This window comes from Canis lupus, chromosome 17 (genome assembly GCF_011100685.1).
Source record: "Canis lupus familiaris isolate Mischka breed German Shepherd chromosome 17, alternate assembly UU_Cfam_GSD_1.0, whole genome shotgun sequence".
Classification (NCBI taxonomy): Eukaryota; Metazoa; Chordata; class Mammalia; order Carnivora; family Canidae; genus Canis; species Canis lupus.
In genome coordinates, this window is record NC_049238.1 from 2,059,840 (window position 1) to 2,082,020 (window position 22,181).

The 22,181-nt window shown below is 51.8% G+C and overlaps 1 protein-coding gene, 1 long non-coding RNA gene and 1 pseudogene across 6 annotated transcripts in view; 1 reads left to right on the top strand and 2 right to left on the bottom strand.

Annotated features, from left to right (window-relative positions):
* TRAPPC12 (trafficking protein particle complex 12) overlaps positions 1–14,423 on the top strand; it is an 83,645-nt gene extending 69,222 nt beyond the window's left edge. For all 5 annotated transcript variants that reach the window (XM_038560677.1, XM_038560674.1, XM_038560675.1 and 2 more), the window contains exons 10-12: positions 12,756–12,856; positions 13,477–13,564; positions 13,764–14,423. In XM_038560677.1, the coding sequence (XP_038416605.1) occupies positions 12,756–12,856; positions 13,477–13,564; positions 13,764–14,006 (432 nt within the window). In that variant the 3' untranslated portion in view covers positions 14,007–14,423. The remainder of the gene's footprint in view (positions 1–12,755; positions 12,857–13,476; positions 13,565–13,763) is intronic.
* Positions 10,587–10,682, bottom strand: LOC119864016 (annotated as a pseudogene).
* On the bottom strand, positions 12,826–21,087 carry LOC111090460. The gene is made up of 2 exons (XR_005371970.1): positions 17,535–21,087; positions 12,826–16,561 (listed from the first exon to the last, which is right to left on the bottom strand). It is a non-coding gene; the product is annotated as an uncharacterized LOC111090460 (long non-coding RNA).
* Between the last annotated feature and the right edge of the window lie 1,094 nt (positions 21,088–22,181).

The window sequence follows — 22,181 nt, forward strand, 5'->3', positions numbered from 1 at the left end:
CGTGAAGCTGCGTAGACTGTACAGAGGATGTCCAGCTCGAAGCAGTGGCCCCAGCACTGCAGCAGGGGAGGGCACGTCGCTGAAGCCAGGATGTGCCCTCCTGGACTGGCGGGTGGTAGAGGCATGAGCGCCCCTCCTCACCTGGGTCTCCCTGGACGGCGACCCCGCCTTCACACTGAGCCTCGGCGGCCTCTGCTCCCCACACACCGTCAGTCTGTTAGGGTTTCTGCCATAATGTCCCAGAGCCGGGCTTGGGGAAAGGGCGGTGAGCAACAGGCACTCCCTGATGGTCAGGGAAAGGCCAGACGTCTGCGGAGCACCACTCACCCTGAGCGGGCGCCGTGCTAGACCATTCCACCACGGGCGCCCCCTGCCACTTCACACGTTAGCAGGCTAAGGCTTCCCTGTGGGTGGGTGAGGTGAGCCCTCCCGAGGCCCGAGAGGTGAGGAAGAACAAGGGCCCCCTGAGCCCAGAGCTCGGGTTCTCACGGAAGGGTGGTCCTGTCCTCATGCACCCCCGGGTCCATGCACATGCACACCGTCCTCCTCCACACACACACATGCACACACTCCTCCTTCCCCCAGTCATACATACACACACACACACACACACACACACATACATACTCCTCCTACACCCCTGGGTCCATGCACATGCACACCGCCCTCCTCCATACACACACACGTGCACACATTCCTACTCCCCAGTCATACACACACACACACACACCTACACCCCCAAGTCCATGCACATGCACACCCTCCTCCACACACACACATTCCTACTCCCCAGTCATACACACACACACACACACACACACACACACACACACACTCCTACACCCCCAGCCATCCACGCACACACTCCTATACCCCCCGGTCGTCCATGCACACGTGCACACACTCCTTCCTCCTGCACCCGCAGTCCACACACACACGTGCACACACCCCTCCTATACCCCGGGTCATCCATGCACACATGCACACACTCGTCTGACACCTCTGGTCGTCCATGCACACACACCCATCCTCCACATAACACGCACACATGCACACACCCCTCCTACACTCCCAGTGATCCACATACACACGTACACCCCCCCTCCCCACCACACACGTGCACACACCCCTCTTCTCCATGCCACATACACATGCACATGTGCACACATGTCTCCTACTCCTCCCCACCCCCAGCCCATACTGTTCACAGGAGGCAGATGAGACATGCACTAGGGTCCAAGGAGAGTCTGACAGTGAAGGCCCGGGTGCTCAGGGGCCTCTATGTGGGGCTTTTAGGGGCCACTTTCACTAAATAATGGCGTGGATATCCAGGCGCACACTGTAGAGTCTGGAAGACCCGGGTTTCGGTCAGTTCTCGGTGCTCAGCTAGCATGTGAGCCCAGGCAAGCCACTGAACCGTGCACGGTGGATGCTGGTGACCCTCCCCTGGGGTCACCGTGCAGGCAGAGCAGGACAGGCCAAGCAGAGAACACAGTGCTGTGCCTGGAATCTAGTAGGACAAAGTCAGAAATTTCATTTCTGAGTCTCGGTTCACATAATTTGAAGAATATATGCCGGATTTCCATTTAGGAATCCCGAGACCTGAAACACGTCTTGCAGCGGGAGTCGTGGATCCGACCGAGTACCGCGGTCGTGTCAGGCTGGGACTGTGTGAACATTTCCCTGCAGACATTCCTGGCCCCAGCTCGTACAGAGAACTCTCTAGACACAGAAATCCTGGAGAGAAGTACCAGCTTCCACAGTGGGTTTGTGGAAGGTGGCAAACAGTGCAGGGGAAGCTCGTGATCTTCCTCCCTCTCAGGGTGGAGGGAAGTGATGCCTGGTCAGGAATTCCCACCGGGTGAAGACAGGAAGACAGACAAAGGAAGCTGGTTGACCTGACTCCCTGAATCCCAGTCGAGTGGCCAGGGGACCTCATCGCTCAGAAACTGTTTGTCAGACACCTCTCACTGATAGGTTTACCGCTGCCCGAGAACACACCGTCGGAACTCGGTGACTTAGAAAAGGAGACCAAGACTGCGCTACTTCCCACTTGCGGCACGCCTCCGCCAGAGCTCCTCAAGGGGCGACCCGGCATGTGCGCCCGAGGCACGGATCGCCCGGTGGGTCAGCGTGCTCTGCAGCCTCTGGGTCTGAGGGGGAGCCGTGAAGACGGCCGGGCAGGCCTTCCCCGGAGCTCCCGGGCCGAGCGCGGAAGCTGAGGTTCCTGCTGGGACACGGCGCGAGCAGCCAGCCCGGCCGTGAGCCTCCTGCGGCCCATCCTATGTTCTGCGGTCTGGGGCGCCCTACCCCCTGGGCCGGGGTCCTGCACCGGCGCAGTTAGCATTCAAAGAGTAAATCTCCCTGGGAGAAAGCACACAACGACCTGAATTCACAGAGAATTTCTAGAGCTTTCTGGCCCCCTGGTTGTGATAAAGAGCAATTCTGAGGGCCCGAGGGCCTAGGCACAGGACTGGCCCCCATCTCTCTCTGCCCAAGTTGGCCGCGCGCTTTGCCCTGACCTGACACCCAGGCCCGGGAGCCCTACCCTGCCCCGAACCCTCACCTGCTTCAGGACACATGCACCCAACTCTCCAGGCCCCAGGCGTGCTCACCACGGAGCCATGGTTGCCCAGCAGGCAGCTGATCCATACCCAGGTTCGGAAACAGCCCCGGCCCGGCCCCTCCGGGCCCCGGGGCACCCAAGCGTGCTTCCTCTCTGCCTCGCCGCCCCCGCAGAGGGGCCCAGGGGCAGGCTGAGCGCTGCGTGTGGTCTCACTGCCTCCGACGCCCCAGGCTGCTGCCCTGGCCTCCTGGAGAATGCTACTCCAGGTGCGGTCAGGACCTGGACCTGAGGGGCGAGCCCATCTCTCACCTTGGCACGTTACCTCCTGTCAGCGCACCCGCAGACCAGGTAACGCCACCTGATCAGAACTCGCGTCCCTGGTCCTGCTCCCATCCCCGTGCATCTTTCTCCTGCGGAGCCTCCTTCAAACATCGCCCTGCACGCAGGTGGGCTGAGCGGCCAGTTAGAGGGAGAGTCGGGTGGAGTAGGAATCTCTGCTCCTAAAGGGACATCGAGGCTGCAAATGCGGCAGGGGACAGCGTGTCCTCTGAGGGAGTTCCTCGCACGATCTAACAAAGAGCAGTGTAATCAGACGACCATGCGTACGAGGAGCATTTATTTACACTCGACAGCCAGTCCCGCGGAGCCAGCCCACTCAGGCTTCCTGGCCTGTGACTTTTCTGTCCTCGCTCCAAGGAGAGCAGGTCCCAGGGTGCTGTCCCTCACAGCAGGAAAGGAGCCTTTTGTGCTCCAGTGAGGTCCAGGAGCCCAGGGCACATGAGCGACCACCTGAGAGCAGGTCCACCACGCTGCAGACCAGGGTCCCTGGGTCCCGGCCAAGAGCTGGGGGCAGACAGTGACCAGGCAGGGAAGCCTCCACCGCGGCGGAGTTCAGGAAGCGCCAGGTAAAAGCAGTCTCCCGGGCAGCGTGGACTAAAGCAGGAAGTGATGCTGTCCTGTGGTGTCGCTAAAGCGGGGCACACCGTGCTCCAGAGGCAGTGGGAAGTGTGGACGCGGGAGCAGGCGGCTTGCTCATTCACCCTGCCTCCTTCCCAGCCAGGCAAAAGGAGATGAGAGCCAAGATCCGCCCCAGGGCTGTCTGCGCTCAGGATGCTTCACGGGGCATGCCGTGGAGAGCACCCGCGGAGGAAGGGAGCCCCGTGAGACAGCAGCAGCTCACGGCACCATCGTACACCCACTAATCTGAGGGCTTGGCCCATCAGGAGCATACCGGTTTGATAAGCTTTAAAGTACGAAAATGTTTTATAGATACAAACATAAAAACTTGAGCTGAATGGTTTTTCCAGATGAATTCCCCACCCGTGTTTCCATAACCGAAGTTGGCCAGCAGGACACAGGAAGGGCCCTGGGGCCTGGCACTGTCTACAGAGTCAGAGGGTCTCCCAGCCTGCGGTGGCAGGACGCCACCTGATGCGGTGGCACCGGAGCTGTGCTTCTGACTGTCCTCTCACCACGCGGCTCCCCACGCGGAACACGGAAGGCTCAGCCAGGGCCTAGGCGGTGATGGCTGTGCTAGGATCTGTGCTGGGGAACAGGTATGAGTCCGGGCGGGGGGCCTGGGCACAAACTGGCCTGGCTCCCAGGGACCTCGCAAGGCCACCGTCTCTGGGACGGGCTGGAGGACAGGAGGAAGCCCCCACAGCACCCCCCGGGAGGTCTCTGTAGTCTCGCTGCAGGGACGTTGTGGCATTTGTCACCGCAGAACCGGCGCCTCTCGGGCGGCTCAGGCAGGCGGGTTTCCCTGGACCCTCACGTTGAGAGGCTCGCAGCCGCAAGCACCTTTCACATATGCTGCTGCCTTCCTTCTTAATGAAAAGGAGTTAAAGACTTTCCTTCTTTTGCTAATCTCTGGCAAATTTCAGATATTTTGGAATTAGCTGTTGTTCCTTGAAGGTTTGAGTAAGTCACTGATGAAATGCTTGGGCCAAGCATGAGTTTTTATTTGTGGCATCGATGCTGATTGCGCTTCCTAACTTATCACTGTTAGTAGCGGGCTTTTATGTTCTAGCCCGAGGGCTCTTCTCTGTTCCCGAGATCAGTTGTGGCACGTCAGCGTCCTGGGACATCACCTGTTTGGGCCACGAGTTCACACATGTTTGCGCGGAGTTCTGTAAACTGCGATGCTCTTTCATGATCGATTTCTTTTCTACCTACAGCGATTTCTCCTTTCACATTTATAATTCTGTTCATGTCTTCTCTTGGCTAATTCATCCACTATTTATCTGGTGTCTTCTTCAAATAATCTGGGTTATTAGGTCTGGGCTTCTTTGCTAGATATTCTGCAATAATTTTAATTGCCTTTTGACATTTGATCTTTAAATGATTGCAACACATAAACATACCAAACCAAACACGTCCTATACCTCAGATTTTCAGTGTGTCAAATATATCTCAATAAATATCCGTTTATATCTCAATATAAACGGTGGCAATAAATACAGACACCAGAGGCCAGAGTGCGAGAGCGGAGCAGTGTGGGAAGCTCGTGGCACAGCCCCCACCCGCCACATCCGCAGGGCTGGGTAAATAGCACTGGCCCCCGTGACTTCATGGAGTTTGCAGCCTGGTCCTCTAAAACGAGGCCCAGGGTAAGGTGGACGGACACACGTTGGAGGTTCAGATGTTCGAACTGGGGACATGGCGTGGAGCCTACAGACTCCAGCTTCTTTGACGTCACCTAGGGAGATGTCTGCAGCGGAGGACTTCAAACTGTGGAGCACAAGAGGGGAAGCAAGCGACAAATGCCATTCTGCCTTCTGTGCGTCTTCTCTTCCTACTAACGTGGCTTGACTTGTGGTTTTGTGTGGGTGCGCATGACCAACTGGGAAAGGTCTGAAGCTCTGTCCTCCGTGCGAGCTCTGTGCTTCGCTGCGGGTTTCCTGGATGCTGGCAGAAGTCAGGGCGCTCCCAGAAGAGAGGCGAGGGGCACTTACTGCTCACAGCAGCAGCAGTATAGTCAGTGTCCTTTCTGTCACCAGACAGCGAGCCCCTCTCTCAGGGTAACGGAGGGGGACCAAGACACCAGCAGCAGCCGCTGGAGGGTAATCCTGAACCGAAGGGACCCGCCTCTGTGCCTCGGGGCGGTGAGCACCCCTGCCCTTTGCTCCACTGGGACACATTCCAGCTTCAAGGCCACACAGGCTTCCAGGAAAACAGTGTGGAGCTCAGAGCAGCCGGTGTCCCCGCTCACACACTGGCTGTCTGCGGCCCCCACCAGGGCCTAAGATCAGGATCTGGATTACAGACCCCCCGTCCCTCTCTCTGTTCTGTAACGTAGAGCTCACTAGCCCCGGGTCCACTTCCCCGAGCTAGCCCTGGAACACTAAGGACATTGTTTCTATATGACCCTTTAGTGAGGTTTGTGCTCTAACAGGATTTTTTATTTTCCATATATTCTCAAGATATTAGGTTAGGTCTCTCATTCTCTTCCTTACACTTTGACGGCAAAAGGAGATCTGAGTCTCTCTGCTTCCCAGAGCCCAGGCTGTGGTGCCTCAGCAGTGGCGGTGCAGGAGATGCCAGCCGTCAGGAGTCAGGGCCGGCCCTCTCCGCGCCAAGGACAGCTAAGGGGCTCCCTCAGGTGTTTCACCAGTCGGAGTGGCTTGGTTTTGTTTTGACAAAAAGTAGAGTTCTGTATTGGATCAGAGTATGACTTTGAAATTTGTGAATGTGATAGTTGCTGTCATTTCACCAGTCACAGCCCAAAAACCTGATTTGGGGCCTGCCTTATTGTACCAAAACACAATGTGCCTTTTTTTTTTTTCAAGCTTTTTAAATATATTTAAGAATTTTTATTTTTAATTGTCTTTAAATTGCAATGTAGTTAATACACAGTGTTATATTAGTTTCATGTTCACAGTATAGAGATCCGACACTTCCGTACATCCCCTGCTGCTCGCCACAACAGGTGCCTCCTTCATCTGCATCACCGGTTTCTCCCAACCCCCACCCCGCCCACCGCCCCTCTGGTGACCGTCCACATGTCCTCTGTAGTTAACAGTCTGTTTCTGTTTGTCTCTTTTTTCCCTTTGCTCGTTTGTTTTGTTTATTAAATTCCAAATATGAGTGAAATTGTATGTATTTTTCTGACTTACTTCACTAGCATTATACTCTCTAGTTCTATCCATGTCATTGCAAATGGCAAGATTTCATTCTTTTTTGTGGCTGAATAATACTTCCTGTGTACAGACACCACACCTTTATCCACTCATCAGTGGACACTTGGGCTGCTTCCGTGTCTTGGCTACGGCAGGTAATGCTGCTTCTAACATAGTGGTGCATGTATCCCTTCGAATTAGTCTTTTTATGTTCTTTGAGTAAATACCTAGTAGTGCAATTGCTGGGACACGGGGTAGCTCTATTAGCTTTTTGAGGAACCTCTGTACCATTTTCCAGAGTGGCTGCACCAGTTTGCATGCCTACCAGCAGTGCAAGGTTCTCCTTTCTTCACGTCCTCATCAACATTCGTTGTTTCTTGTGTTGTTGATTGTAGCCATTCTGACAGATGTGAGGTGATACCTCATTGTGGTTTGGGTTTGCGTTTCCCTGATGACCAGGGAAGTTGAGCATCTTTTCATGTGTCTGTTGGCCATCTGTGTGTCTTCTTGGGAGAAATGTCTGCTCATGACTTCTTCCAGTTTTTAAATTGGATTATTTGTTTCTTGGGTGTTGCATTCTATAAGTTCCTGATATATTTTGGATACTAACCCTTCCCCACTCAGTAGGTTGCCTTTTAGTTTTGTTGATTGTTTTCTTTGCTGTGCAGAATAGAAGCTTTTTATTTTGATGTAGTCCCACTGGTTTATTTTTGCTTTTGTTTCCCTTGCCTCAGAATACATATCTAGAAAAATGTTGCTATGGCTGATGTCACAGAGGTTATAGTCTTTGTTGTCTTCTAAGATTTTTATGGTTTCAAGTCTCATATTTAGATCTTTAATCCTTGTTTGAATTTATTTTTATGTATGCTGTAGGAGAGTAGTCCAATCTCATTCTTCTGCGTGTTGCTGTCCAGTTTTCCCAACACTGGTTTGTTGAAGAGACTGTCTCCCCACCACCCATTGTATAGTCTTGCTTCCTTTGTTGAAGATTAATTGACCATATAATTGTGGGTTTATTTCTGGATTTTCTGTTTTCTTTCATTGATCTATGTGTCTGTTTTTGTGCCAGTACCATACTGTTTAGATTACTACAGCTTTATAATATAACTTGAAATCTAGAATTGTGATGGCTCCAGCTTTGGTTTTCTTTTTCAAGATTGCTTTGTCTATTCAGGGTCTTTCGTGGTTCCATACAAATTTTAGGATTGTTTGCTCTATCACTGGGGAAAATGCTATTGGTATCACAATAACGATTGCATTAAATCTGTAGATTCCTCAAATGTAGACATTTTAACAATATATGTTCTTCCAATCACTGAGCATGGAATGTCTTTCTTCCATTTCTTTGTGTCATCCTCAGAGACAGATCTTTTTACCTCTTTGGTTAGGTTTATTCCTAGGTATTTTATTATTTTGGGTGCAATTGTAAGTGGGATTGATTTCTTGATTTCTCTTTCTGCTGCTTCATTATTAGTGTATAGGATTGCAGTAGATTTCTACACGTTGATCTTGTATCCTGCAACTTTACTGAATTTGTCAGTAACGGTAGCTTTTTGGTGGAATCTTTAGGGTTTTCTATATATAGTGTCATGTCATCTGCAAATAGTGGGAGCTTTATTTCTTCCTTACCAATTTGGATGCCTTTTATTTCTTTTTCTTATCTGATTGCCGAGGCTAGGACTTCCAGTACTATGTTGAATAGAAGTGGTGAGAGTGAACATTCCTGTTTTGTTCCTGACCTGAGGGGGAAATGTCTCAGCTTTTCCCCATTGAGGATGATACTAGCCGTGGATTTTTCATACATGCCTTCTATTATCTTATGTTGCCTCTAAACCCGCTTGTTGAGGGCTTTTATCATGAATGGATGTTGTACTTTGTCAGTGCTTTTTTGCATTTATTGACGTGATCATACGGTTTTTATCCTTTCTCTTATTGATGGGATGTATCATGTTGATTGATTTACAAATAGTGAACCACCCTTGCATCTCAGGGATAAATCCCTTTTGATTGTGGTAATTTTCTTTTTTTTAATGTGTTGTTGGATTGGGTTTGCTAATAGTTTATTGAGGATTTTACATCTCTGTTCGTCAGGGATGTTGGCCTGTAGTTTTGGTGGTATCTTTATCTGGTTTGGTATCAGGATAATGCTGGCCTTGTAGAATGAATTTGGAAGTTTTTCTTCCTTTTCTAGTTTTTGGAAGAGTTTGAGAAGAATTAAGTATTAACTCTTCTTTATGTGTTTTGTAGAATTCCCTGTGAAGCCATCTGGTCCTGGACTTGTGTTTGTTGGGAGATTTTTAGTTACTGAGTAAATTTCATTGCTGGAAATTGTTTTGTTCAAATTTTCTATTTCTTTCTGCTTCAGTGTTAGTTTATGCTTCTAGGAATTTACCATTTGGTCTCAGTTGTCCAATTTGTTGGCGTATAATTTTTCATAATCTCTTATCATAATTGTATTTTTGTGCTGTTGGTTCTTTCTCATTTGTGATTTTGGGTTTTGTTTTTTTTTAAGATTTTTTATTTTATTTATTAGAGAGAGACCATGTGCAGGGTGGGGGGCAGAGCAGAGGGAGAGGGAGAAGCAGACTCCCTACTGAACAGGGACCCCTTGTAACTTCATTTTCATTTGTTTTCATGTAATTCCTGATTTATTTGATTTCTTGTTTGACCCATTTATTGTTTAGTAGCATGTTATTTAACCTCATGTGTTTGTGGTCTTTACAGATTTTTCTTGTGGTTTCTAGTTTTATAGCATTGAGGTCAGAAAAGATGGACAGTATCTTTGATCTTCTTGAATTTGTTGAGATCGGTTTTGTGGCCTTATACATGATCTGTTCTGGAGACTGTTCCATGTGTACTTGAAAAGAATGTGCTTTCTACTGCTTTTGATGGAATGTTCTGAATATATCTGTTAGATCTCTCTGGTCCAGTGTGTCCTTCAAAGGCACTCTTCTCTTATTCTCTGTTGGAATGATTTGTCCATTGATGTAAATGTGCTGTTAGAGTCCCTACAATTATTACTTATTATCAGTGAGTTTCTTCATGTTTGTTATTAACTGTTTTATATATTTGGTTGCTCCCATACTGGGTGCATAAATATTCACAATTATTATATCTGTTTCTTAGATTGTTCCCTTTATTATTACATATAGAATCTTCCCTTTGTCTCTCTCTCTTAAAGTCTATTTTGTCTTATAAGAGCATTGCTATCCTGGCTTTCTTTTGATATCCATTTGCATGATAAATGCTTTCCCACCCCCTCACTTTCAATCTTCAGGTGTCTTTAGGTCTGAAATGAATCTTGCAGGCAGCATATGGGATAGGTCTGTTTTCATTGTTTTTTGTTTTTTTTACTGTACTCTGTCACCCAGTGTCTTTTGGTTGGAGCCTTAAGTCCATTTACATTCAAAGTAATTATTGATAGATTTGTACTTACTACCATTTTGTTATACTCATTTTGTGGTTGTGTAATTTTTCTCTGATCCTTCTCTTGCTCTCTTTCATGGTTTGTTGACTTTCTTTAATGATATATTTGGAATCTCTTCTCCTTATTCTTTGCACATCTATTACTGGTTTCTGAGTTGTGCTCACCATTACATCTGTAGCCAGCATCTTCTGTGTATGGCAGCCTATGTTAAATTGATGGTCGCTACAGTTTGGGCCCATTCTTTACTCCTCTCCCCCACCACACATAGGTTTTAGGTATATGGTGTGTCACATTTTACATCCTTTTATATTGTGAATCCCTTGACTGACTTTTACAGATATACTTCTTTTTACTGCTTTTGTGTTTTTACTTTTATCACCCTCACTTATGGTTTCTTTCCACTCCAAGAGTCAACCTTTAATATTCATTGCAGGGCTTGTTTAATAGCCATGAATTCCTTTAGTTTTTGTCTGTCTAGGAAAGTCTCCATTTCCCATCCTATTCGGTGTAGGGGCCCTGCTCATCTTCTCTGTGTCGTTCCAATTTTAGCATTCTGCTGCTGAAGTGAGCACTCTTCCACGTTGAATGATAGACTTGCTGGATAGAGTGTTCTCAGCTGCAGGTTTTTCCCTTTCAGCACTTTGAATGTATCATCCCACTCTCCCTTCTGGCTTGGGAAGTTTCTACTGAAAAGTCCCCAATAGCCTGTGGGGTTTCCCTTGTGTGTAACTGTCTTCTTTTATCTTGCTGCTTGTTCTGTCTCTGCTTTTTGACATTTTAATTAGTGTGTATCTGATGTGGACCTCTGTGGGTGGTTGAGAATTCTCAGTGCCTCCTGAATGTGGGAGTCTATTTCCCTCTCCAGATTAGGGAAGTTTTCAGCAGTTATTTCTTCAAGTAAATGTTCTGCCACTTTTTTGCACCCTCTTCTTCTGGGATCTCTGTAATGCAGCTGGTATTACACTTGACAGAGTCATTGAGGTCCTGAAGTCTGTTCTCTCATTTTGCATAATCTTTTTTTCTCTCACTTGCTTAGCTGGATTACTTTCCATAACTCTGTCCTCCAGGTCATTAACTTGCTTGCTCCTCAGCTTCCTCTAACCTGCTATTTATTCCATTTAGTGTATTTTCTATTTCATTTATTGTGTTCTTCATCTCTCATTGGTTCTTTTTATCTCGGTGTTAAGGGTTTCATTGATGTCCTCCATTCTTCTCTCAAGCCCAGTAAGTATCCTTATATCATTAAATTCTCTATAGGGCATACTAATCTCCATTTGGCTCAGGTCTCTTGCTGCAGTTTTGTCCTGTTCTTTCATCTGAGACATACTCCTCCATCTCTTTATTTTGCCGCACTGTCTCTGTTAGGAAAGTCAGCTACGTCTCTTGCTGTTGAAAGTAGTGGGCAGGTTGCATGCTTTCAATGAAGTGGCCCTGGTTCTCTTCCACAGAGGATGCACAGCTGCTGCAGAGCCCAGGCTGGCCAGGGCCACTCTGCAAAGCACCCACGGGCAGGGGCACCATGCCACAAGCTGTGTACACCAGATGGCCCTCTTCCACAGGGGATGGCAGTCACTACAGAGACCAGGGTCAGCTGGGGCCCCTGGGAAGTGTGTACAAGCACGCAGGAGGGGGCAGGGGGCAGTTTTAACAAGTTGTGTGCATCCTCCTAGGGAAGTCAGGGGACACATTGTTGGCAGGGTTGGCACAGGTCCTCTGGGTAAGGGGACCCACAGCATCTGAAGCAGGCCCAGCTGGAGGGGTCAGGGCACAGGGCAAGCAAGCTACACATGAATGCAGGTGCCTCGGTGCTTCCCACACATGCCCCTCGGGAACTCTGAGATCGTTAACTCTCCCTCCTGTACACCGCAGGCATTTCTCAAACCGCTGCTTCTAATATAGATCTCCGTGGGCTGTTTGCTGTGGTGTCCTTTTGAGGGCAGAGTCCCAGCTTCCTGTCATCTCTGGGTTCTCCCAGAGCCAAGCCAGCTGGTTTTTGACGTTCCAGGGTTGACGTCTGGCTGGTTGTAAGAACTTCCAAAAATCAGTCCCTCTGATTTTCAAAGCCAGATGCTCTGAGGATTCATGTTCCCCATCTGGGATCCCTGGTGTGACGGTCTGTTTCAGACCCCTCCCTGCGCCCAAGGCCCCTCTCCCCAGCCAAGCTACCAGGGTGTAACTCCCTACCTCGTCTCTGTCCCTCTTACCCTCTCCTACATGGTGTCTTCTCTGCCTTTAGTTGTAGAGTTTGCTCTGCCTGTGGGTCATTTTCTGGAGTGTTTGCACTGATGTGTTCTCTGGCCGAATCCATGGGCCCAGGTGGACTTAGGACCCTCCTACTCTGCCGCCTGTCTGGAAGTTGTCATTTATTATTTTACTTACTACTAGGATTCCTCTCAAAAGGTACAAATTAAAACCTAAGACTTAATAAGGCAAGTGCATTTTCCTTCCTGACCTACAGGCATGGATGTTCCACTGTATCCTAAGTGGCATTCGCTTTCACCAAACGTAACGATTGGGGAGGTTCCCAGAGTTTCCCCACCTGTGCAAGCATGTCCTCCTCGCCCAGCCCACCAGCAACTCTAGGTGTGGATGTACGTTTACTAGTTGTGTTACCTGAACTGATTAAGTAACTCTGTCCAGGCAGATTGGAGACATAAAAACAGCTGAGAAGTATTTTCAAGACGTGGAGAAAGTAACACAGAAATTGGATGGACTACAAGGCAGGATAATGGTTTTAATGAACAGGTAAGCCTCATGCGACAGTATTTTCTCAGATTTCCTGAGGGCTCAGACTCTCCTTAGTAAAGCCCTCTAGGAACGGCCTCCCAGCCCTGCACCCAGACCTGACCCGGAAGTCCTCTCCATCACCACCAGGACATGTGCTGCTGTCTCCTAGAACTTAAAATCCATTAAGACCGGAAGATGCCTAAGATTTTTCCCCTTGCTGTTGATATTGCCCGTCTGCACACAAATGTGTGTAAATATTTGTTGTTAAGTCTAGGCCCCCTCGTGCCCCCTGCTGCCTTAGTGCCTCTGTTTCTGTGTCCTCATGAGTCAAGCACACTGTGGGGCTGGCTGGGGGCAGAGGTTGACGATGGAGCCCGTGCCCAGGGCAGAGCTCACGCCATCATGCAGGTGTCCTTGGAGAGCAGGAGTCATTGAGGTGACATCGTGACCTCTGACCTAATGAGGGTTTAACTTGGCAGCCAGGACACGGGTGTGGTTCATTCAGCTGCAGCGGCCCCTCCCCAGCACCAGGCTGCTCAGGATTATGCAGGGGGCAGATGGGGCATGTTCCTGTCCGTGCCACCTGGGGAGCTGCCCTGCCCCTCTGGTTAACTGTTTACCTGTCTGTTATGTTCCAGAGCTTTCCTTCACCTTGGTCAGAATAACTTTGCAGAAGCCCACAGATTCTTCACAGAAATCCTCAAGATTGACCCAACAAATGCGGTGGTAAGGCCCCAAAAGAGCCAGGAGCGCACACCGTGAGCCTGTCCTGTGTCCATCCTCATCAGTCCTGGCAGGCGTGGGAGGGTTTCCGACAGAGCCAGCCACAGCCACGCCCACTGCCCCTCATGCACGCAACCAGGGGGACACGTGGGCCCTGGACAGCAGCCGTATCTGACCCCATGCGTGTGTTCCTCTTCCCCAGGCCAACAACAACGCTGCCGTGTGCCTTCTCTACCTGGGCAAACTCAAGGACTCCCTCCGGCAGCTGGAGGCCATGGTCCAGCAGGACCCCCAGCATTACCTGCACGAGAGCGTGCTCTTCAACCTGACCACCATGTATGAGCTGGAGTCCTCCCGCAGCATGCAGAAGAAGCAGTCCCTGCTCCAGGCGGTCGCTGGCAAAGAAGGGGACAGCTTCAACACACAGTGCCTCAAGCTGGCGTAGGGCACTCGCCTTCGGAGCCACCAGGGCCTCTGTAAACCGTGTACACTGGACCTAAGATATTAGCAGGACTGACGGACTCAATAAAATCTTTCACAGGTGCCTGGAAACAGGTCTTCTTTGTCTGGAGCCAGGGTGGAGGTCCAGGCCCTTCTGGCGCCCTGTCAGACTCCACCGAGCTCCGTGCCCACAGCTCTGCCGTGGTTCAGGAGTCCAGGGGGTGAACGTGCTCTGCACACGGTGGGCATAGGCAGCAGTGGCCCAGAGGATGCACTGGGTCCCTTTTGTTTATTCTTGAAAGCTGGGCTGTTTCACGTATTAATTCTGAATATCCTCAGAGACAAGCTGAAAAACATAAGCTCCCTTCTCACCCTGTAAATCTTCTAGTTCATTTGGGCATAAAAGCAGAGAAACACCAAACAGACTGCCATGTGCCTTCCCTCTCATTCCCTCCTCTCACATCCCAGAACTAAACACATCACTTTTATCCATCTGATTCTTTTTCAGCTGATGCCACGCACCGTGGACAGGCCTGGGGATGGTGGAAAAGAAGCCACCGTATTTCTTCTGTGCTTTGTACATCACAGGGAGACGAGAGGAGCTCCTAATGCATAAAACCAGGGAGGCAGGTGGGTCAGGAGGTATTTCTGAACCAAGAACATGTAATATTTACGTGTTCTTTCATCCGGAACGTCAGCACATTTGCTTTAGTATTTACACAGTATTGGGGAGGAGAGTTTTCTCCTCTCCCCTGCTAGGTTCTTTGCTTGGTCTTATAAGAAAATTGACATTATGCAGATTAACAGGACAAAAGTTTAATTATGTACATACAAGGGACCCATAAGAATAGGACACCCAAGGACAGCCAGGCAATAGAGGCTTCTGTGCCTAAAGAGTGAGCTAGGGGCCTGGGGCTTCCACAGGAGAGGAGGAGGATCACGGAGCTGGAACAACAGATCTTGGTCATTAGATGCTTACCCTGCTGAACAGCTAAGTCATGCAGATGAAAGTTGATAGCCGATAAGAACAGCCGCCCCTGCCCCCCCACTCCCACCCCAGCACGGCCTCCTACCCAAACCCTTCTAGGGAGTTAAGGGAGAGGCAAACATTTCTTAAACGTGCTGCATCTTGATGGTCTTCAGCTCAAACTAAATCCACTTGCCAAAGTAGCATATTTGGGGCTCACATACTCTCTCCCTCCCTCAGGCCCACCTTTGAAATTCCTGAGAGTTTTGCAGCCCAGAAATTGAGCTGTAGATTGCTCCAGCCCATGGACCCCGTCTCTTAGTCCTGAGAATTGGTTCTGTTAAGCAGTTGGGTCTGATTTCAGGAGGCAGCTATGCAAGAGGGCTCCCGGGTTAGGCCTGCGTATGAGGAATCAGGTGTTTGATAAGAAGCTTTTCTGTGGGGACAGAAGAAAACAACAGGGCGTAATGACTGGAGCAGACTATAGTCCCCATTTCTGAGCTCCGGAGCTTAGAGCATCTTCATATGCAGTGAAGCCAGGCAGTGGAAATCGGGCAGATGGCCCTAACCTGCAGTGTGAAGTCTCTTTCTGAGTGACTTCAGTGTGAAGCTTTCTGAGTGGCCCACGCAGCAGCAGGCAGAAAGACTGTGCCCACGTGAGCTCATGTGGTTCCTCTGGAGTGCCTGATGGGGTGTCTGGCTGGTTTGCGCAGCTTCAGGAAGAGGGCGGTTTTAGTTCTCAGCAGCTCCAAGTAAGAAAGGCAGGGTGCATTGGAAACATCAATTTGTGGAGAGTTACAGCCAAATATAACAGGAAAACAGAAGAATTTGGGACCTAGTCCAGTTTACGGGTAGAAAACAAAACCTCACAGCCCGTTAACAGCACAGAATCTGCTGGCCACGAAGGCGTACTACTTAAACATGGTGTCTCTCTGCAGCCACCCGGCTTCCATCAAAGACAACTGCAGTGAGACTAAGTCTGTTTTCCAGTTAAGTCTCGTTAGAGTAAACTTAGCCTGGTTATTTACATAGATGCAGAAGAATAGTATCACCATCTAGGCTCTACTAAGTCTGCTTTGCTGGAACTTTCCATAAGGAGTCTTGGATGAACCTCAAAAGCCTCTCCAGGCTAAGAAGCCACACCAAGGACCTGCCATCAGACTTTGTCTGCAATACACACCAGTTTGGGTAAATTCATCTCTTCTCAAGGTCCCCAAAATACCCTGAGGCTCCTGGGTCACCAACCAGGTCAGGCTGCCGGGAACCCTGTGAGCAAGGGGCCACACTGATTTTCCCCAAGGGTCTTTATTGGCTTCAGAAGATCAGCCTTAGCTCTTGAAAGCTGATCATCTCAGTCTTTACATCACTCTCAGGACACTCCAGTCGAAGCCTCGTAACACAGCCAACATTCCCAGTCACGTCCTGTAGCAGGACCGGGTTCTATTGCACTTCCGCACATAGATTGCCACTAAAATGAGAATACGAAGTTTGCAAAATCTGGAGAGATCAGGTGAGGAGAAAAATTGTTTCGTCTCTGCTCACAAAAGGTGTATGTTAAATTGTTAATACCTCAGGAGAAGGTTTCCTCGCATCTGGAAAAACAAAAAGAACAGGTAATGTTTCAAAGCAGACGTCGTAAGGTCATAGTTATCCTCCTAAGTTCACGTGGTTCCATGTGACACTTGTTCTGCTTGAATCTGGTTTTCATTAGTTCTGGAAGTTCCTACCCAGCTCACTTTCCCGACGTAAGGCTGTCAGCAGCCCGCCCTTGCCAGAGTCCTGTCCTTGACTGTCCCTGAGCAGGAGGTGCCTTTGCAGGACTGTGGCGGAGCAGCCAAGTCGAGCACGAGCTCCCTGTCACGGACAAGCTTACGCTGTGGTTAGAGACCCGAGGAGAGTTCCTTATACTGGAATCAACAGAACTGCTCATTTCTGAACATTTTAAGGTAATTGGAATTCTGGCCAGTAAGATTATCCAGGACTACCAGGTTTCTAGTAATTTCATATACTCATAGAACATTTATATTAACACTCACCCACACATGCAACATAAGGTTTATCATCGTGATCGGACATGCTTTCCATCCAAATTCACACACCAGATAAGCCTAATCAGCCTACCCTCAGTCTTTGTGTAAGAGAACCAAGCTTATGAGATGGTCTGGGGGCCCTCTGGGAAACCTCAACACTTCGTCTGAGGCCGATGAAGGCCTTATCTAGAATTTGATTTTCGGAAGTTTATCGAAAATAACACATTTGGACGCTTGACTGAAGAGGGTCACAGACTTCTGTCAAACAGTACTCAGTTCAGGTTGGATTTAGGCAAAAGGTGTCAGAAACCAAAGACCTGGTTAAGGTACAGAACCTTGGCTTCCTGGCAGATGATTTAAAAGTTAAACTTTCCCAGTCTATTGTCAACAGCAAACCTGAAATCCAAAGAAAATTTCATTTTAAGAGCAAAAACCAATCTGTACCCATTCATTTACTTTTAATATTAAAACTAAATTTTAATCTTGGCTTCATCACACATTAAAAGTTCTCTTCAAAGTTTCCTTTTCCACAAACCTGCAGCTTTGTCCTCAACAAAAGTACATCGGGCGCCTGGGTGGTTCAGCGGGTGAAGCGTCTGCCTCCAGCTCAGGTCTTGATGTCAGGATTCTGGGATCGAGTCCTGTGTCGGGCGCCCTGCTCAGTGGGGAGTCTGCTTCTCCCTCTGCCCACTGCTCGTGCTCTAATAAAATCTTTATTAAAAAAAAAGTCCATCTCCGTTCCTCAGACCTCTTTTATCCAAATCACTTTCCTTGCAATGTTTTCCTTGTTCTAGTTGCTTCAGTCGCATTAGAATCTTTTAAGCCTGAGACCCTTCCAGTGAATGGCAATAACCAGTTGTGAACTGTCACGGTATTCTCTAGATCATAGAACGTTCTCAGATTTGCCTAAGACCTAGGCTTCCTTATGTGTATAGTTGTTTCACGTGGCACAAACCCCTAACAGACCCAAGAATCTTTTAGTTCCTCTCTACGAGGAAGCCAAAAGTAGATAAATCCCATCCTCCCTCCCTCAAGTTTGCATCTCAAATCATGACTGAGGTCCTGGAGTAGCTGGGGGTAGAAAATCCACATCTCAAAGGCACAGAGGAAGTCTCCAGAACTCTCCAGGAGGGCTGGGCGTCCAGGGCCGCGTCCACCAGTCCCCTCAGGTCCCGGGTGAGCTCTACCAAAAGGCTTCCCTTCGTGTTCGGAAGGCACGACAAGCTCTCAGCGCTGTCCTCTTCGTACCTGTGAGCGCAGAGCAGAGAAGGGGAGGTCGTGGGACTGGCAAGGAGAGCTGCGATATGAATTGCTTCTAGAGCCACCCTTCTGGTTTCCAAGAGATCTGCAAGAGCGTTACTTCCAATCCCCCAGGGAACAGGGTTGCTGCAGCCTGACAGTCCATGGACTGAGCCACCCCCGACTCCACTCCCTCCAGTTTGCTGCTCTCCCTCCGGTACACGCTCTGATCTTAGCTTTGGGAGAACAGGGCGGCAAAGAACTCAGTAAATAATCCCAGTAGGCTCCGAACATCAGCTGCGGTCACAGGTTCAGTCACACCAGCGGTCTCCCCTCTCATTTTCTGCCCTTTTATCTGCTCATCGCAGGAGGTCACCCGGCTGAGGACTCTGCTTAGGCAATTCTCTCCGTGCGGCCTCTGATGGGCATCCCAATGCCCCGTGGACGGCAGTGGGACACAGCGGGGTGGAAGGAGCTAGGTTCGGGCTGTCTGATGTTTTAGGAACCTTTTCTAAAAAGCTAATGAGAAATTAAAGCTACAGAAGTTCTCTCAGCAAAGTGATTTTGGAATTTTTTTTAAAAGATTTTATTTATTCATGAGAGACACAGAGAGGGAGGCAGAGACACAAGCAGAGGGAAAAGCAGGCTCCATGCAGGAGCCCGACGGACTCGATCCCGGGACCCCGGGGTCACACCCTGGGCCGAAGGTAGGCACTAAGCTGCTGAGCCACCCTGGGATCCCCTGATTTGGGAATTTTAAGTCTTGGAGGCGTCTGCCCACTAATTAGGACAGGCCTCCCATTCTGCTGGATTTGGAAACCTTGCGGCTGAGTGTGCGGCTCCCGAGCTCTGGAGTCCCTCCCGCCCGTGGGCTGCGCCGCCCCCCAGGGCCGGGCCCAGCGTGGGGCCCCTGGCTGCCCCCGCCACTGCAGAGCCCCTCTGGCCCGCCCCCCGCTCTGGCCTCGGCGCCCCTTCAGGCCCAGGGGTAACGGCGGGGCACACAGGCCACCCCCGGCCGGGGACTGAAGCGAGGCCACACTCGGGGTTCCCAGACCGTCGAGGCGGCACCGCTCAGGCCACGAGGCCACGACCACAGCGCTGCCTGGAAGACTCGCACGTTAAGAAAGCTGCAGGCTGCCCTTCGCTAACCTTCGTCCTCCCGCGGCCATCACCCGCGCCCCCGGGTCGGGCCGCACCGTCCTGGACCGCGAGGGGTACAGCAACCAGCGGGCGGGTGTCCTCGAACCTTGGCATCTGCGATGGCGCGGCCCTGCGCTCTGTGCCCCAGGCTCTTCAAATAGGTCCCAGAGGTAAGAGTTCAAACTGCAAACTGGGGGAGCCGCCAGACAGCCGGCGCCGGAACACCTGCCACCGAGGAGGACGCCGCGAAGCCGCGTCTCTGCCATGGGGACCGGCCGCTCTGCGGGGCTGAATCCTTCCAGGTCGCCATGGGGCCACCTCCACGAAGTCCTGTCGGGTCACAAGGCACGAGCCCCCTCTGAACCCCCCCACGTGGCCTCACCATCCTGCATGCGCTGAGAAGCTCATGAGCGTGGCGGCCCAGCTTGGCTCGCGGCAGCCTGGATGGGGAGTGGGCACAGGTGTCCTGGAACGGACCGGACGGTCGACGTGTGGGGCTTCATGGCCACGCGCCGGGCCTAGCACAAGCTCTGCCTTGGCCTGCCTTTGTGTTCAAACCTTTAAGACTATAAACGCCACTTGAAGCTCGCAGGACGTCCAGACCCAGGCCACGGTCCAGGGCTGGCCACGGGGCTGTAGCCTGCAGGCCCAGTTCCAGCTCTAACGACCTGGGAAAACACGGCATGAGAGACGTTGACACAAGCGATGTATGTACGAAAATACGTAGGTTTTAGGAAAGTTACAGGTAGACGGGCACAGGGTCCCGTACTTTCCCTTCTAGATGTCTGAACTTCAAGTTTTTCTATAAAATGAGTGTCTTGCTTTTTCCTATAATCAAAGGGAAGCATCAAAACTGGTAACGGTTTTGCTTTTAAATTGGGATTTAGGGGCACCCAGTCGGTGAGTGTCTGACTCTTGATTTCAGCTCAGATTGTGATCTCGGGGTCGTGGGATCGAGCCGCTCTTCGGGCTCCACACTCAGCACGAGTCAGCAGAAGACCCTCTCCCTCACGTTCTGTCTAAAATAAAATCTTCAGGAATAAAAATAAAGGGCGTTTAAACATCCTGGGGAGAGGGTGATGGGCCCTGCAACGGACACTAGATGGTGATGAAGAGGAGTGAGCTAGACGGCCACCAGCGTGCGACGCGGAAGACTTCGGAGGAACAGGTAGGATGGTAAAACCGCGCGTACAAGGAAACACGTTACAGACACAGAAATCCACACCTCGGTTACAGACCCCGTGCTCAGAAGCGGCTGGAGACGGGCTGGAACCACGCAGCCCACGGAGGGGCCGTCCCAGGGCAGCAGGGGGGGCCGGGGGTCCTGGGAGACCACGTCTGTAAACTTAGTTTTTTAAAAAGATCAAGTAATCTCTGTACCCAACGTGGGGCTCGAACCCACAACCCCGAGATCGAGTCACATGCTCTACTGACAGGCAGCGAGGGGCCCCGGTAAACACCATTTTAAAAGACGCCTTATGTTAAGGTCGAGAACCGGTGGCTTTAGGACCGTGAACCGGGGGGCGAACCAGGGGGCCTCCGAGCTCCCTTGCTGCAGAAACCAAGCTTGTCCCTCCCGGTCCGTGTCACACGGGGACGCTCAGGCCGCCTGTCCCCCGAGCGCCGGCGCAGTGCCAGGGGGCGGTCAGGGCTCCCGCGGCCACACACTGGGCTCCGGGACTGTGCGAGGGTGCGGGGCCCTCCGGGCAGAAAAGTCGTTTCCGTCCCTGACGGGCGCATGTGTGCACCCCCACCCACACGGGTGTGCACCGGCCACTCGCTCCCCCCGCACTCTGCGGAGCCGCAGGGCCCTCCCTGGGCATGGGGACTGCGCAGCGCCCGCCACCGGGAGGCTCGGCCAGGGCTGGATCCCACCCAGGGCGCAGGTCCCCAGCCACTGTCCAGACAGGGTCCTCCCTCCGGGGAGCCGCGGCGGCCCAGCAGCAGCGCCGGATTGACGGCAGCCTCCACGCCGCGGTCCCTGCAGGTGCTCCCCGGGGCCACCCGGAGGCAGACACCGTGGCCCCCATGGGCGGCCCCGCGCCCCCCGCAGCGCAGGCCAAAGCCTCACCCCCACTGGCCCCTTGCCCCACACTCCCCCCACGATGGCCCCCGGACGACACCCCCGCCCCGGGTCCCCCGACCGCGGCCCCCCCAAGCACGAAAGCGTGGCTTGGCCCGGAGACTTCCCGAAGCACTGCCTCTGCCGGGCAGGGCCACCTGGTCACGGAGCTGCGGGTGGCGGGCGGCGCCGGTCAAACCAAGGTCACCAGCTTCTAACCTCTGTGGCTGCTGCTTCCACAGGGGCTCCCTTGGCCTAGGGTGGGCCGCGGACGGGGCGGGGAGGGGGACACGTGCCATGCTGCAGGGCTCTGGGGGGCACTGATGACACAGGGGGCCGTCGCCAGGTGGGACCCGCACTCACAGGACGGGGCTCCTGGAGGCCTGGAGCCGCCACCACTCGCCCTCCCGGGGGCCTGTCCCCCCTTCCTGGGGCCCTGCTAGCCCAGAAAACGGGGTCTTCCTGCCCCCAGGGGGAGCGGGGGACGTGTGTGGCTCCTCCACGGCCACTGCCGGCCTGGGGGGGACACACTGGTCCTCCGGGGAGGTCGTGGCCAGGCCGGTTCCAGGCCCAAACGGGAGGGGACGGCCACTCACTCCGCCCGTGGCCAGGCGGCCTTCCCAACCTGGGGCCTGGGTCTCCGCAGCTCGTGTGGCCAGGACCCCCAGCTCCCCGCCCCCCAGCTCCCTGCCCCCCAGCTCCCCCAGCCTCCCCCAGCTCCCCCAGCCTCCCCCAGCTCCC